The 16,055-nt window shown below is 43.2% G+C and overlaps 1 protein-coding gene across 8 annotated transcripts in view; it reads left to right on the top strand.

The window, feature by feature from the left end:
• The window catches only part of ENOX1 (ecto-NOX disulfide-thiol exchanger 1), a 540,470-nt gene that overhangs the window by 474,646 nt on the left and 49,769 nt on the right, over nucleotides 1–16,055 (top strand). For all 8 annotated transcript variants that reach the window (XM_088442288.1, XM_088442454.1, XM_088442218.1 and 5 more), the window contains one exon: nucleotides 14,163–14,347. In XM_088442288.1, the coding sequence (XP_088298414.1) occupies nucleotides 14,163–14,347 (185 nt within the window). The remainder of the gene's footprint in view (nucleotides 1–14,162; nucleotides 14,348–16,055) is intronic.

The following is a 16,055-nucleotide window of genomic DNA, read 5'->3' as shown; positions in this document are numbered from 1 at the left end:
GAGGATATACCATCGCGTGTGGCATACGTTCTTCCAGCGGTGTCGACCGAGAGGTTATGCACCGCGGGAGTTTCGTCTGTCTCGCCTTCCTACAAGCGGGACTAGATCATGGGCTTCGCCTTGCTTCTTTGAAGGTACAGGTTTCGGCCCTGTCTGTCTGGTTTCACCGTAGGATTGCTACAATCCCGGATGTGCGCACCTTTCTGCAAGGTGTTCTCCACATTCAGCCGCCCTTTGTTCCACCTGTGGCGCCTTGGGATTTGGCTGTGGTCCTGAGGGCTCTCCAGGGACCGCCGTTTAAACCACTGGGCTCAGTGGATCTTAAATGGTTGACAGCTAAGACTGTTTTTCCTTCTGGCTATTGCTTCGGCCAGACGTGTTTCTGATTTAGGGGCTCTTTCTTGTAGACCCCCTTTCTTGGTTTTTCATGGGAACAGGGCAGTGCTCCGCACTCTGCCCGAGTTTCTTCCCAAAGTTGTTTCCCAGTTTCATGTTAACGAGGAAATCGTTGTTCCGGCCTTTAACTCACCGGGTCTTTCCGTGGGTGAGGCCTCTTTGGATGTTGTGCGGGCATTAAGGACTTATGTTGACCGCACTTCTTCGTTTAGGAAGTCGGGCGCTATGTTTGTCCTCTATGGCTTCCATAAAAAGGGTTGGCCTGCCTCAAAGCAAACTTTGGCAGCCTGGATCCGTATGGCTATTTCTGAAGCTTATCTTCATGAAGGCCTACCGGTTCCTCCTTCTCTGAAGGCTCATTCCACTAGGTCTGTGGGTCCTTCGTGGGCAGCTCGACGTGGTGCCTCTGCAGTCCAGATCTGCAAGGCTGCTACGTGGTCTTCTGTCCATACCTTCGTGAGGTATTACAGGTTTGCTTCCTTCGGGCGGCGGATTCTCCTTTCTGCACAGGAGCGTCCCCACCCTTAAAGGATACTGCTTTGGGACATCCCCAAGGTATCCTGTGGATACCCTATGGACCCTGAAGTAGAAAATATGAGATATGGTAAGAACTTACCCTTGTTATCTCTATTTCTATGAAGTCCATAGGGTTCCACAGGACTCCCGCCCTGTCGCACCTGTGCTGCAGATGGGCTTTGCTCTGGTCACCGGTTTTTCCGTCTCCCTCTGGTGAGAATGTGATTCTTGTGTGTATCCAGATCTTTTTTTCTCTCTCTTCCTTCTCCTCCTCCGGCCTATGGCTTGGTAACTAACTGAGGTGCCTTGGCTCGGGGGCGGGGTTTAGGAGGGGGACCTAGTGCATCCTGGGAGGCTGAAAGCTTAACTCTTTGGTGCCCGATGACTGACGTCACACCTATACCCCAAGGTATCCTGTGGAACCCTATGGACTTCGTAGAAATAGAGATAACAAGGGTAAGTTCTTACCATATCTCATATTTTATAGACTGCTTAGAGACTTAACTAGGGACATTTCAATTGTACTTTACCTGTAAGTGGACGCTCTTTGTTTTACACAACCTTCTTTTGTCTAGTAATATAATTCATTCCTTATAGCTCAGTGACTATTTTAATATTGTTTTAGAATTGTTCAATTATCTTAATGCATTAAATCATACAGTGTTATTCTTATAGTCTTAGTGGATAATACATATAATATAATTCTATCAATACCAATAATAACAGTTTAAGAATCTATGCTCACATGAGGAGCAAACCAGAGGCACTGGCTAATAAGTAATTGCTATCTGCCAGAGTTTTAGAAGTGTTGTCGCAGCCAATTTTATTCTGGCATCTTCTTACATAGAATATTGCCTTAAATTATTTTAAGTTATCCATTCTGCTAGTACTTCCGTGTACAGTATTTCTATTATTTCCAGATTGCATTATTTGTTACACTGATTTTTACTTTACCTTTATTGCCTCAGATCACATAGCCATGCAATCTAATCTAAATAGTTGGACAGCTTCATTTTATTCCTTAATGCATCACTAAACCAAGTATTAAGAAAGAAGGAAAATGGGAACTATAATACCCCTTTTACACCGACCTGAAAATCCTGGGTTGATGCATGAGAACGCGCATCAACCCAGGATTTTTGTAAATGTATCCACCCGGGTCCAGGGACCCAACTCGGGTAGTTTGCAGGGTTGACCACGGGTCGTCCAGTGTCGTTCCCATGTCACCCTGCAGTGTAAACGGCGCGATCCGGGTCACGATGACTCAGATCGTGCCGTATGCCGCCTGATTGGCCGATTTCAGTGGCGCTTGGAGATTAAATCATCTCCAAGAATCCAGTGCAACCAGTGCCGGCCGAGCAGCACGGAGCAGCGCACTCCACCCACCCTCCCTGCCTCCTGACCGCTGCGGAGTGAGGTAAGAGGGGAGGGAGGAGGGGGGGGGAGAAGGGCTTCTCACCTTCGCCGGAAGAGCCAGGTCAGTGCTAACCTGGCTCTGGTGTGAACGGTGCCAACGGGCATAGCCCGGGCCGGCGCCATGGTGTAAAAGGGGTTTGTCCTGGGTTGGAAACGTGTTCCAAATCCCTGGTCAGACCCGGGACTTTGGTATAAAGGGGTATAAGAGTGGTCTGAAAACATAGCGCACACAGACAGAAACTAGCCCCAATAGGGGATCTCTATTTATTCCTTCATAGTGCTATTAACAAGACATAATATGTAGTTCTGCATGTGGTTGACAATAAATGAATAAATTATAAAACACTAGCAATTTATTAATCTATAGTAATTAAAAATCAATATTGATTCACTAATAAATGGCTGCCACTCTAACAATTAGTATATAATCATATGCAGGAAAATCGCATGCACAAACAGAATATAAGTACAATTAAAAGTGAAAACATTGCACAAAACCGCAATAAATCAAGACTGGGTAATTAATACAATGAGGGGAATTTAATTTGGTGCGAGTTTGGTCCCGCATGGTAAAATCACTGCAAATTCACCTTGCGAATTACATTTGCAAATCAATTCCAAACTCGCATTTCTTTTTCAGAGTAAATTCGCCTGTTTTGTTCGCACCCCCTTTGCAGATTGAAGGGACGGAAAATCTGTATTTTAAGGTAAAAATGCCGGGACTTGCTTCAGAACCCCTTGGACACCCCCTAATGACTAATTAGGCGTTTGGAATTTTTCAATTAGCTTAATTGGGACAATAATTACTTGTCATTTTTGGGGTGAAAAAAAATAAATGGCCTCAAATTATCCAAAAATAAGCTGTTTTAGCTAAATAATGCAGCCAAAATTTAATGAAAGTATTTATTTAAACTAAAAATAATTGATTTCTATAATTTTTTTTACACTTTTAAAAGATGCCTCAAATTACCCCAAAAGCATCTTTTTTTTCTACTTTTTTTTGCATTTTCTGTTTTATTCCTTTGTAATTAAACACAATTCTAAAGCTTTTTACATTTATTTAACTTTTTAAATAAAATGCACAAATCAGCCATTTGATACCATTTAAAAGCATACAATACTTTCCTTATGGCCACTAACAGTCTTCTACATGATTCTGCTAACAAAGTTTTCACTTTATTTGGGATCTAGGATGGTTTCCCCTCTTTTTCATGCTATTTCCCTGTTCACTTTTTGGACAAGATTTGCACACACTCCCTGCAAGTAGTGCAAAATCGCATTACTAATTGAACTGTGCGTATCTCTGGTGCGCAAATGAAGTGTGCGAATTATAAGGTGAAGTGTGCGAATTATAAGGTGAAGTGTGGAAGTTTTTCGCCTTTTGCAAACTCTCACCTAATTGAATTCCCCCCCCCCAATGTGGTAAGAGGACTCTGCTTGCAACCTTACAAGCTATAGGGATTGACATATTGCAAATTGGTTCAGCCAGGTTCTTGGTGGGCTATATGATCTAATCACACAGGAATGTAGGCCTGGAGTCAGTGGGTTGTGTGTGGCTGGGTAAGGCTGTCTTCAGCCGTTAAGCCGGGTACACACTAGACGATATGTCATCTGATCAGATAATATTACCGTCCACATCGGGCATTGTGTACCCGCTACTTCGCTGATGATACACGCTACATCGCTGCTCACTCCCGCGTCGTCAGTGGCATGCAGGTCCGATGGGCGATATTGTCAGTGGGGGCCATGCTGCTGAATGCTGTCATTCCGTCGCTGCCGGCATCAGCAAGTGCGTACACACTTGCCGATGCCGGAACCAACTGCGGACGTCATCATGCTGGGTACACATCGTTAAGCCTGTACCCAGCATTTGAATAACACGTTTTATGCCTCACCACTTTGTCAAGCACCCACGTTTCCAGCTGCAACTTCACTTCCGGCAACATTTTGTGACGTCAGCAGCGACGCATGTGTTTTTCACTAACATTTTAATGGATAGATAGAGATCTGGAGAGGATAGTACAGTAGTCTGAAAGTAAGGACTATAAAAAGGGAAATTGAAGTCACCTATGATGATGATGGGCATTGGGCATGTTAGAAGATAAGAAATGAGAGAGACAGGCAGAAAAAAGTTTAAGAAATTTTTGGTGTGGTCCAGGGGAACTTTTAATGAATGGTTAGAGATCTGGAGAATAGAGTTGGGTATTTTCCACATACACTTATGACTGCACCTATGTTTCTAATATCAGTTTTTCCACCATTTTTCATACAAATGCTCTTCACGGCTGACAGTGTGGCACCCTTATAAACACCAATAATGGTGCTCCTAAAAATTGGATTCACATATATACAGTACCAAGCACTTATCAGTATATAAGATCCAGAGTGATTATCCTCCTTCATAGGCTTAACTGTCCATGACACTCTTCCACCTGGCCAAAGTTCCCAGTACATTACCTCAGCCCCATGTCACCATTCATGGAAAAAAACAGAAGAGATCCCCATGTACACTACTTTGTATTACTAATGCATAAAACCGCAAACGTTAGACTTTCAAAAGTATAAAATAACCAAACTTTAAAATACACAAAAGAACATCCCCATAAGTGTAGCAAGAACAGTAGTATACAGTACCTGGTTCATTAAAAGCCTGCAAGTTCTAAATTCCAACCCGGAGCTCTATTCCTTTTATGCCACATGTTTATGGAAGTGTATCCACACAAACCCCCTTCAGTAACCAGTTGTTCTGTATATCACTCCTCAACCAAATCGTAGCAACCAAGATAAACAGCATGCCCCATAATGTGTATTGTAATGTAAAACACTGCGTAATTCAGCTACAGTATATTTTAAAAGGACTTGCTCCAGCCAGCAGACTTCATGTATTGTAACAGAGGTTGCTCAATTGTGGATGGTGGATTTCTGTATGCAAACTAATATTTAGCTAATTATAGTTTACTTATATTTGTTGGTTCCTGTTGCTTACACATAGGCAAGTAAATAATATAAGACATTATACGTCAGTGAGACACACCTAACAGGAGAGAGCAGGACTGGAGTTGCGTAGAGATACAAGGAAAGGATTAGTCTAGGGAATGAAACCCACAATGAGAATATGGGCAGAAGCATAAGAATTGTCACAACTCATTATACACAGTGAAGCTTTGCGGTGCCCTATGAGCTTTGGCTTCTGCAGAGAAAGTTTGATGGCTGATGGCAGCATACGGCTTACATTGGCAGCCTACCATATCGCTGAAACATGGCAATATTCACATCAGCTGCTTGTGTACATATCAGATTTGTTCAAAAATGTCAGCTTGTCGGTACTTCATGAAAAATGGCTCTGACCTTGAACTGCTGCATTTGGCGCCCTTCTTGATATTATGTTTTGGAGTGTTATGTAAATGTAAAGAATGAAATTGTATTGTTTTGTTCTTAATCATTATAGAATATGATTATGCTAATATTTTTTTTTTTAAATCCCAGATTGAGGCATCTGTCTTTAGAGAGGATTATTGCTGCTGCAGACAAGATGGACATTAGTGACTAGAGGCAGGGGATATACAATTTTCTTTCCTTTGTCCACCCATGTGAATATGATCTGTGTGTCTGCATGAGAATCAATGATTCCTAGCACATTTTCAGCACTGTCCTCACATCCGTCCTCCACTATTAATGAAAAGTTGGAAATATGCCATTAATCCACTCCACTAAGTGACATTGTATCCTAAATTATTTCCAACTATTTTCAGCATTTTTTTTATCAGTCTGCAGAGAGTTATAGAGTGCTGTGTGTTATATAGAGCAGAATTTTACTTTGTATATTCTGCTTCCTAAACTCTTTGGGGTGAATCCTATTAGCTGCGATGATCTCGCCGGTGCGAGTCATCGCAGCAATGGCCAGCTTTAGTGTATGGCCAGCATTAGTGCTCCCTGAGGAACGAGTTTGGGAAACTCAGATCTTGTGCAAGAATGAGTGTCTGCACCCCACCACTCCCCATTTTTTTGAAATGGGATATTATCAGCCTCAAGGTCTGTCCCATGGGGGTAGGGAAAGGCTATTTTGCATTATGTGCTTTTCACTTTGCCTGTGTGCTCCTAGCATCGCGCATAGGTTGAGAGCACCTGTCACTCTTCACTCCACATAGAGTACCACCACTGACACTCCCATCCCAGACACACACACAGCCTGTCCACATACCACCACTGACACTCCCATCACAGACACACAGCCTGTCCACATACCACCACTGACACTCCCATCACAGACACACACAACATGTCCACATACCACCACTGACACTCCCATCACAGACACACACAGCCTGTCCACATACCACCACTGACACTCCCATCACAGACACACAGCCTGTCCACATACCACCACTGACACTCCCATCACAGACACACACAGCCTGTCCACATACCAACACTGACATTCCCATCACAGACACACACAGCCTGTCCACATACCACCACTGACACTCCCATCACAGACACACAGCCTGTCCACATACCACCACTGACACTCCCATCACAGACACACACAACATGTCCACATACCACCACTGACACTCCCATCACAGACACACACAGCCTGTCCACATACCACCACTGACACACTCATCACAGACACACACAGCCTGTCCACGTACCACCACTGACACACTCATCACAGGCGCACACAGCATTTCCACGTACCACCACTGACACTCCCATCATAGACACACACAACATGTCCACATACCACCACCGACACTCTCATCACAGACACACACAGCCTGTCCACGTACCACAACTGACACCCAAATAACACAACCACTAGACACATCACTCACTTTCAAGTCACCTCTCCTGCCCCCAGCATATCTGATATGATATCTCTGTTCTCTCTGACAATAAAGTTCATTCTGCTCCAGTCCTGAAAACAGGACCATAGCCCTCCTCAATGTGGCTCCTTAGGCAAAATGGTAGGGCTAGCCCTGCGCATGGGAGAGAACACATGGTGGAGGCGGCAGTGGCTGTTAGGTAGGACCTTGAAACTAGGGATGTGCAGGCTCGGATAGGTTCGAGTTTGCACGTGGAGTTCGGATTTTTCCCTCCAAAAAAACGGAACTCAGAACGAGGCAAAACGTCATCTTACATGGACGAACATCATCATTCCTGGACAAAAGACCAGGAATGATGATGTTCGTCCATGTAAGATGACGTTTTGCCTCGTTCTGAGTTCCGTTTTTTTGGAGGGAAAAATCCGAACTCCACGTGCAAACTCGAGCCTATCCGAGCCTGCACATCCCTACTTGAAACCAGTATGGGGAGGAGGAGGCAAGACAAAGTATGGGGCCCTGCATTCTATGAGGCATTACCATTCACGCTCCCCTAGTTACGGCCCTGCTTCTAACGCCTGGTGCACACTAGACAATGTGTGTACCCAGCAAAGGCACAGTATATATTGAGCGGTCCATACACACTGCACGATCTGGTGTACGACTGTCCGATATATCATTCCCCCACTGCATCCAGAAGCATGGTGTCGGCCGCCGGATCTTCAGATTGGCCTGCATGGGAGCGTGCAATAGTGCGTACACATTGGACGATATGGATGATTTGTCGTTTCGATTCGCCTCAAAGCGACAAATCATCCAATATATCGTCAAGTGTGTACCCAGCTTAATGCATAACTTTTTGATTTCAATGAGTCCGTGGATGATCGGGGGCAGAGAGGAGATGTGTACTATGGTTATTGTGAATGGCCAGTGCCTATTCTTTAAATGCTATCTCAGTGCCACTGAGCCAAGCCTTCCCCCGACCCCTGAGACATAATGGGCCTGTATTAACTGTGGGTGCAGTTCTGATGGCTTTTGAAAGGCAAAGAGACTGTAGCCTCAGAATGATGATGAATATGGATGAGCATTCAGTGTTCATGCACATGCTCAACATTTTAGAAATAGGGACAACAGTCTGTCAGCTGCAGATCATACTCCATGTTTCATGCACCATTTGTGCATGCTCTTGAATAAGGCATTCTTTTAGTGAAGACTGTGTGAGATGCTTGGGGTCTTTTGTTTGTAGTAAATTGAATGTATTCTGGGGATGTTGTTTGCTTTAATTTAGATTCAAACGCTATCAGATAAGAAACTTTGTAGTTTCCTCTTCACCAGCACCACAATCACTAAGTTATGCCACATCTCGATCAATGCTGGCTATCAGTACATACATTAAAGAAATAAGTAACTGCAATAATAAAAAAGTGGTAAATATTTTGGTGCAGTCCTATCACCAGCAGACACAAAGTATAATCTTTTTAGCCATTCACTCTAACCAACCAATCATACTGCTGTGTCCACATACATTTAGACTCCTTGCGCGTTATACGGGCCTTCTAGTCGCGCAATACCGTGATGCAACTCGTTAGTGTCGAGCAGCTTTTCATTCTGAGTTTTCCTTAAAATACGTCTTGTTCTCAAAGTGATGCGAATATGTACATGCACATCCTATTCACATTTTAAGGGAAAAGGTAGCACGAAAATACGCTTGGCTCTACTGATTCGCCCGGCACTCACGGGTTATGTAACGCGACGTGTAGTGCACGGAAGATAGATGTATGTGGACACATCTATATATACCATAATAATAATAATAGCCAACATCTTAATTCACTAATAGTGTACAAAGTACTGTACTTATGCTGGGCATACACGGCCAGATAAAATGCCTGTCAGACCGACAGACATTTTATCTGGATGGCTGCCAGCCGCATATGTCGCCGGCATACACTGTGAGATTTCTCTCACAGTGTATTCGGCAGACGTGCGCTCCGCCCCCAGGGGAGGAGACATTTCCTGTGTTCCTTCCGTAGGAAGGAACACAGGAAATGTCTGTCTGACGGCCGCAGCTGGGCATTGCCCGATGCGGCCGACAGTTTCCCGGGAAATATCGCATCGGACGGGCATGCTGGACAATCCGGCATGCCGGATCGAATAATATTTAACCCTCGGTCGCCCCCCCACACGCTACAATTATCGGGGAGATCCGCCGATGTCAGGCGGATCGCCCCGATAATTGTAGCGTGTATGGCCAGCATAAGGGTTAGTATTTTTTGTCACTAAGGAATTGGTATAAAGTAGCAGATTAAGGCAAATATTTAAAGAAAAAGACACATGGTGCAACTAAGGGCCTGATTCAGACCCACTCGCGAGTGGGTCGATGGTGTGCACTGCGCATGCGCACGACGGAGGGAGGTACAAGACCATCGCGACCATCATCCTGCATGCTCGTATAGGCTGTGGGTGGTGACCCACAGCTATACGAGCGTCCAGGAGGATGCTCCATATTTATGGAGGTGGGCCCTGATTCAGAGCGAGCGCTCTGGTCAGAGCGTCCGGCTCTGAATCAGGGCCTAAATTGCAAAGTCTATGGCACACTATAAACAGGGCAAATTTGCAAGATTTAGGGATAGGAGTATGTGGACATATCTGTATATCTTTGCTCAAATGTCGAAAGATAGCACAGTTTGGCGCACCACAGGTGGTCTTTTAGCCGCTCCAAGCATACCGCCAGATAATCTTTCTCAAAATATGCATTTTATCACTATAGCATTAGAAACAAAACAATATTGCAGGGGTACACAGACTACTGATGCTGGCATTTCATGTACAGTCGCTAAACTGGGTTAAAGAGACAAGACAGTTCCGATAGGAGCGACTGCGCCATGCCATGCGTCATGTATTGTTCTGCTTAATCTGCGACTTTATACCAATTCCTCTGTGACAACAGTACCAATCTAGTGTCTGATACATTGTGACTGTAGTGTGCACTCTAGCTCCGGCGGCAGGCAGGGCAACTTTGTGCGAGTGCCGAAGGCGCGAGCGCGCCCGGAAAAGGGGCGTGGCCATGAAAAGGGCGTGTCTATAAGACGCTTCCCCTTTTTCGTCATACTTGGGGGCGTGCCCGACACGGACACGCCGGGCAGCCCCCAAGCGCGAGAATAGATGCCTGGCGCATGTGCCCGGTGTCTATTCTCCGCCAGTGACCGGGTCACCGCACAATTCTCCACCCGCGGGACACTGCGACCCATGGGTGAAGACGGCACCCGCAGGCAGGGCGCTTTTTGCCCTCCTTCTGGAGGGCAGGGTGCTTTTTGCCCTCCAGAACGAGGGCAGGGCGCCGCGCTAAAACAGCCTAGCGGGAACGCTACTTATTATGTAGACGATGCTAGGAAATTGTACAAATTACTACCCATGGCAGAGCGTCTAAGACGCACCACATGGTGCAAAAATGCTAGGTAAATGAGGACACATCTGTATATACAATTGAACGGTCATCGCCGTTCTCCTATTATGTCACTGATATAAGTTCCATCTGCTCTTGGTGGCCCAGGCAGGATACAGTTACATTTGTGAGATTTAATGTATCACAGGAGTCAATTCAATTAAAAGTGAGGGGTCGATTTGAAGCATAGAATTTGACAGCAGATATGAATCACTTGGCCCATCTAGTCTGCCCTAATTGCTGTTGTAACAATGTGGAAACGCCACTATCGTCCTTGCAGCTTGCTCCCCTCATGGCCCGATCTTGCCCTATGGGACTGCGAACAAGAATCTGCGTATATAGCTGAACTTTACTCGCAAATCTACCCCATAGAGTAAATCACTTTTGCCAGCATATGATCCATGATCTACTGTTCTAGGTAGCTTATTTATGTAATTTTAGTTTTTTAATAGAGTGTACTCCAAAGGTTCCCAAAAGCGGTCCTTAAGGCACCCCAACAGTTCTGGTTTTAGAGATGTCCATGGTTGAGCACAGATGACTTAGGGCTTGATTCATTACCAATCGTAACTGTGATTGCGCACGCAACTGCCGATTGTTGCGTTTTGCATATGCATTGCAGTGCACTGCGCAATCTGACCACAGCGATCGCAGTGACTACAAAGACCCATTGCAGAGTGACTGACAGAAAGTGCCGTTTGGGGGTGGTGACAGGGGGTGGTCAGCAAAACGCAGGCGTGCCAGTGCATTTGACCGCCATTGCAGGGGCGTGCATAAATTATCCACATGTTGTACGCAGCTTGAGTACTCATAGTGTGCATGGAAATTAGCAATTTCTGAGTAAGGTCAGAGCTTGTGCAAGTGTGCGTGAGGCTGCGATAGTACTCGATTGTACCAATGGTTTCGCAGTTTTGCTAAACATTACGGATGTGTGTAAGGTAAAGTAGGCGTCCTTATGTTGTGTTGGGATGGCATAGCAATCGCAATGGACTGTTGAGGTGCCTTGAGGACCGCATTTGGGAACTTCTGGTGTACACACAAAGGTGCTGTTGCAACAGGGACAGACAGTGACTGGAAGGTGGCTAGAAGTGAACGCAAAAAAAGTTTATGTTATGGGAGTGTCACGGGCGCACCATGAAAGCGACTGCGTTCCCAAATGCATAGCCACAGAGACCATAGTCAGACAGAAAACCTGCACCTACCATAGGGCTGGGACAAGTGTCAATGGCATGGTGCGCCGATGGTGTAGTCTAAAGAATCACTGGCGTTATTACCATGTGCAGAGAAGATGAAAGTGGGTGGCTCAGTATTTGCACAGTCAGAGACACCACGCTTCTACACCAGGGGGAGGCTGATACCAGCATTTGTATATTATCACAGCCGCAACTCCGGCAACAGACACAAGAGCGGATGCAGCAGCTTCCACCTATGAATCAGGCCCTAAGTAGCAGAGTGTGAATCATTTCAGTTATTTTGGCAAAAGGACATTTTCATTCTGTGACCAGGTTGCATTTATCCTATTCCCTAAAACCAATTATTAAGTAATGTTCTTTGCTGCAGTGCTTCATTAGAAAAAAGATAACTTCATCCAAAATTGAAATCAGAGGCATTGTTCAATGAAAGAATGTGAGAAGAACTGAGTGTATTTCTTTTGTGAACATCTGTTTCTCATAATGGCATTCTCTCGCCTTCCAAGGAACACAAGATTTTGCAATGATGGAATGCATGAAAATAATCAGTAGCTAAATAGCAGTGCAACAAGCACAATCTCTAGATACGGCGCCACAATTTCCTATATGTTTATCTTAACCGAGATAATTTATACATGTAATATCTCACACATGTTTTACGGCCTTTTGCACTTTGCCACTCAATTTTCATCCTATATTACAGATTGCGCAATTCATTTGGGAGAAGTAATTTCCATCCCTGCATACTAATCGATTTCCTCACAAACACCTGCTATCAGTTATGTTAATAAAAATGTCATTTTAAATTGAAAACAGTCCAAATGGAGCATCCCGGGGAAATGACTTAAGTGTCATTCAATGCTACTAATGCGGTAATGTTCTAATGTTACCAACACACTTTTTCATATCAGCATTTACATTTTTATACAGTTTAGTCATTATATTTCTCCTTCAACTGGCTGCTGGCACTAAGAGAAGATAAAGTGTCAGTACAAGTAGGCATTTTTTAATGGTTCTCTTAAATCCAGACTGCTATAAAAACAATATAGTTCTGAAAAACAATCATATAAAAAGCAGAATAAGAAAAGATTGAAAAATACTTTTTTTTTTTTCAAATACTTTTAAGAGTCTGTTTTTCACGGTCTGTAACTATGTACATAAAAACTTATTAGAAGTTTGGTTAAAGGGCTAATGCACACAAATAATCATGTATTTATATTTAAAGAGGTTATATTATCTGTTATTTAATATATTGTTTATATTTAACAATATTGTGCACATTTATTACCTTCGTGTTAGCAGCTTGGCACATCTACACATATATAGGTAATTTACATTTAAAGGGGTAATTGCAATGTTGGGCGGGGAAGATGAATAAAATCTATAACCCCCAGCTTGGGTCTGGGTTATTTTGCACCGCCACTAAAGGTGCGTATCCACTAGCAGACTGTGAAACGATTGAACGATTACAACATTGTAATTGTGCAGTCGTTTCACAGTCTTTGTTGTGCCTACACTGAATGATCAGTCGTTCAGTGTAGGCACCCTCCCTCATCCCCGAACCTGGTCAATCTGTCATTATCAGCAGGTTGACTAGCATGTTCGGGCGATGATAGATGTCAAAAACGACCAGCAGGAGCGCGCATTGCTGGTCGTGTTCGACATTAAACCGCCCGATTTGGGCACGATTAACAAACGATTGAACGATAACAATATTGTTCAATCATTCTGTTTAATAGGGTAGTGGATACCCGCCTTAAGTTTGTTGCATGAGGAGTACTGCAGTTACATGATGCAGGGGTATATGATTGCCCTGTACCCTTTGTGCCAACTGGGGAGGAACACGTGTACTAAAAATAACCCTGGAGGTCTCATTGAATGTTGCGGTACTGTATCTAGTCTTATAGACCCACAAGTTCCTCCCGATCATTCTTCTATGTTCACATTTATTTCTGAGCATACAATGTGGCGTATTGCGTGTAATGCTGAATCAGCACCCACAGTACATGTGTGATGCATGCATGCAGAAAATGTGTTATAATAATAATACTAAGGAAGGTTGCTTCTAACCTTATGCCTGGTTGACTATTTGTTAACAAAGGTTAAGGTACTTTTGTGATTGCATTTTTCCATGTATTCTAAAGGTACATTTTATTTACTACTTATTATCATCTTTATGTGCCAGTTACTTTTAGTACTTAAAGCTTTTAGTCCGCGATTGATTATTTCTAAGCATAGACAGTTGCCACAGCAATTGCTTCTGTGGGAACTGGCTATTAATGCGCTTGGTTTCCCTCAGAATACTGTATATTTTGAGTATCATGTCCCCATTAAAAGCAACAAAACAAACTTGTATTCCTTTTCCCATGACTCCAGCTCTAGCTGCCCAAGCTTATGCACTGAAGGAAGAGAATGACAGCCTGCGGTGGCAGTTGGATGCTTACAGGAATGAAGTAGAACTTCTGAAACAAGACCAGGGACATCATGCAAGAACAGAGGAAAGCCTAACCAAGGATCAGCAGTTACAGTTTTTACAGCAAACAATGCAAAACATGCAACAAGTAAGTCAGTCACAATTAGATTTGGCTATACAAAAGTAAAGATAGCAGGAATTGCACAGTTATAAAGGATACATGTGCAGATTAAAGGAGATTTATGAATGTAAAAGCATGGTCCTAAATTGATCCAGTTGAGTTTAAGTGGGTTAAGCAGCAATCTATAAAGAGCAAGCAATGCCAATGTTTCACATTGCTATATATCAAAGGCTGTATATTACTATGCTGCAATATATACATTACATAACTCTAGCATTTATAGTTCACTGCATAAATTCACCTTGTGAATTAATCTGTAACAGCTTTATACTGCATGTAAAGGTGCATATCCACTACACGAGTGTAGAACGACTGTATGAATACAACATCGTACTCGTTCATCATACTGTGCAGTGGATATGTCATCCCCGAACATCCCCTGTTGACCTCGGCAGATTGGCCTGCATGTTCAGGTGATAACCGGTGCCAATAACAGCCAGCGGGAGCGCGCATAGCTGGTCGTTGCCGGCACATTCACTGCACAATTAATGAACAATTGAACGATGTCGTAATCGTTCATTTTTATCGTGTAGTGGATATGCACCTTTAGGAAGCTAATATTTCTTTTAACAGGTCAGACACAGAGTGACTGGCAGCTTGACAGACTTGCTTTGCGCTCTGAATATTTTGACTCATGCAGAGGCACAAAGCCAGTTATGTGACAGTACCTAAAACTACTGCATTCCCAGTTTGTTGACCTGTTTCAGATCCCATTAAGACTTGATGCCAAAAAGGTGGGAGATGTTTCAGCTGTCTTTCATGTAATTGGAAGGTTTACTTTAGTCTTTGAAAGAGCATTTTAGCTTTATTGGTCATATTTGAATAAAATGAATTTGGGGATTTAATGGTCCTTATACATTACTTAAAATATCTATGTGGATTTTTGCAGAAAGGCTTCATTAAAATTATATTACATACAATTCTCTCTAACTTCAGCCACAGTATGAAAACCTTTACCTTTGTTTTTGTATATTTTATGCCTAATTAGTTACATTTACATGATGCATTTAATAGTTAAATCTGGATATATGACAGTGCTTTGAGGATGGGATTCACTTAACCCACAACATCATGTATGCTGGTATGTAACTCTTGGTTTGATGAAGGTGCAGTAAAATCTACTGCTATTCGTAGATATATGGATGTATTATCTTATCTTAGCTAAACCATATTATTTATATAATAGTGCCCAACCTTTTATATTGTCCCTTTGGATACTATTCTTATTATTTATATAAGTACTGTAATTTGTTTGGTGTTTTTATGTTCATTCCCTCTCCTTTTTTATGTTATTTGTTTTTTCCATTTTATTGAATATTATTATATGACAGATCCAAAGTGTAAACTGTTACTATATATTTGAGGTGCATGTTCGCATATAGCCTGCTGTACTGGAATTATCATGCCCCATATTCTCTAACTCATTATGCTGTTCTCAAATCTGTAGTAACATATTTGCCTTCCTCAACTTAGGAGTAGTAAATACCAGCGAACCTGTGCAGTAAAGCATACCTCTCCCCAAACCCTGCAGTAACACATTCTCCCGATACACCGCTGTCATAATACATTGCCCTACAATAACCTTTTTTAATAAAACTCCTAACCCCCATTTACCTCTGTAGCACTGTAACACCACCAATCTGTAACATTCCCCCAATCACCTTCATAGTAACAT

Source organism: Taudactylus pleione, unplaced genomic scaffold (assembly GCF_031769625.1).
Source record: "Taudactylus pleione unplaced genomic scaffold, aTauple2 ptg000005l, whole genome shotgun sequence".
Classification (NCBI taxonomy): domain Eukaryota; kingdom Metazoa; phylum Chordata; class Amphibia; order Anura; family Myobatrachidae; genus Taudactylus; species Taudactylus pleione.
This window is presented reverse-complemented; position numbering and strand designations above follow the sequence as displayed.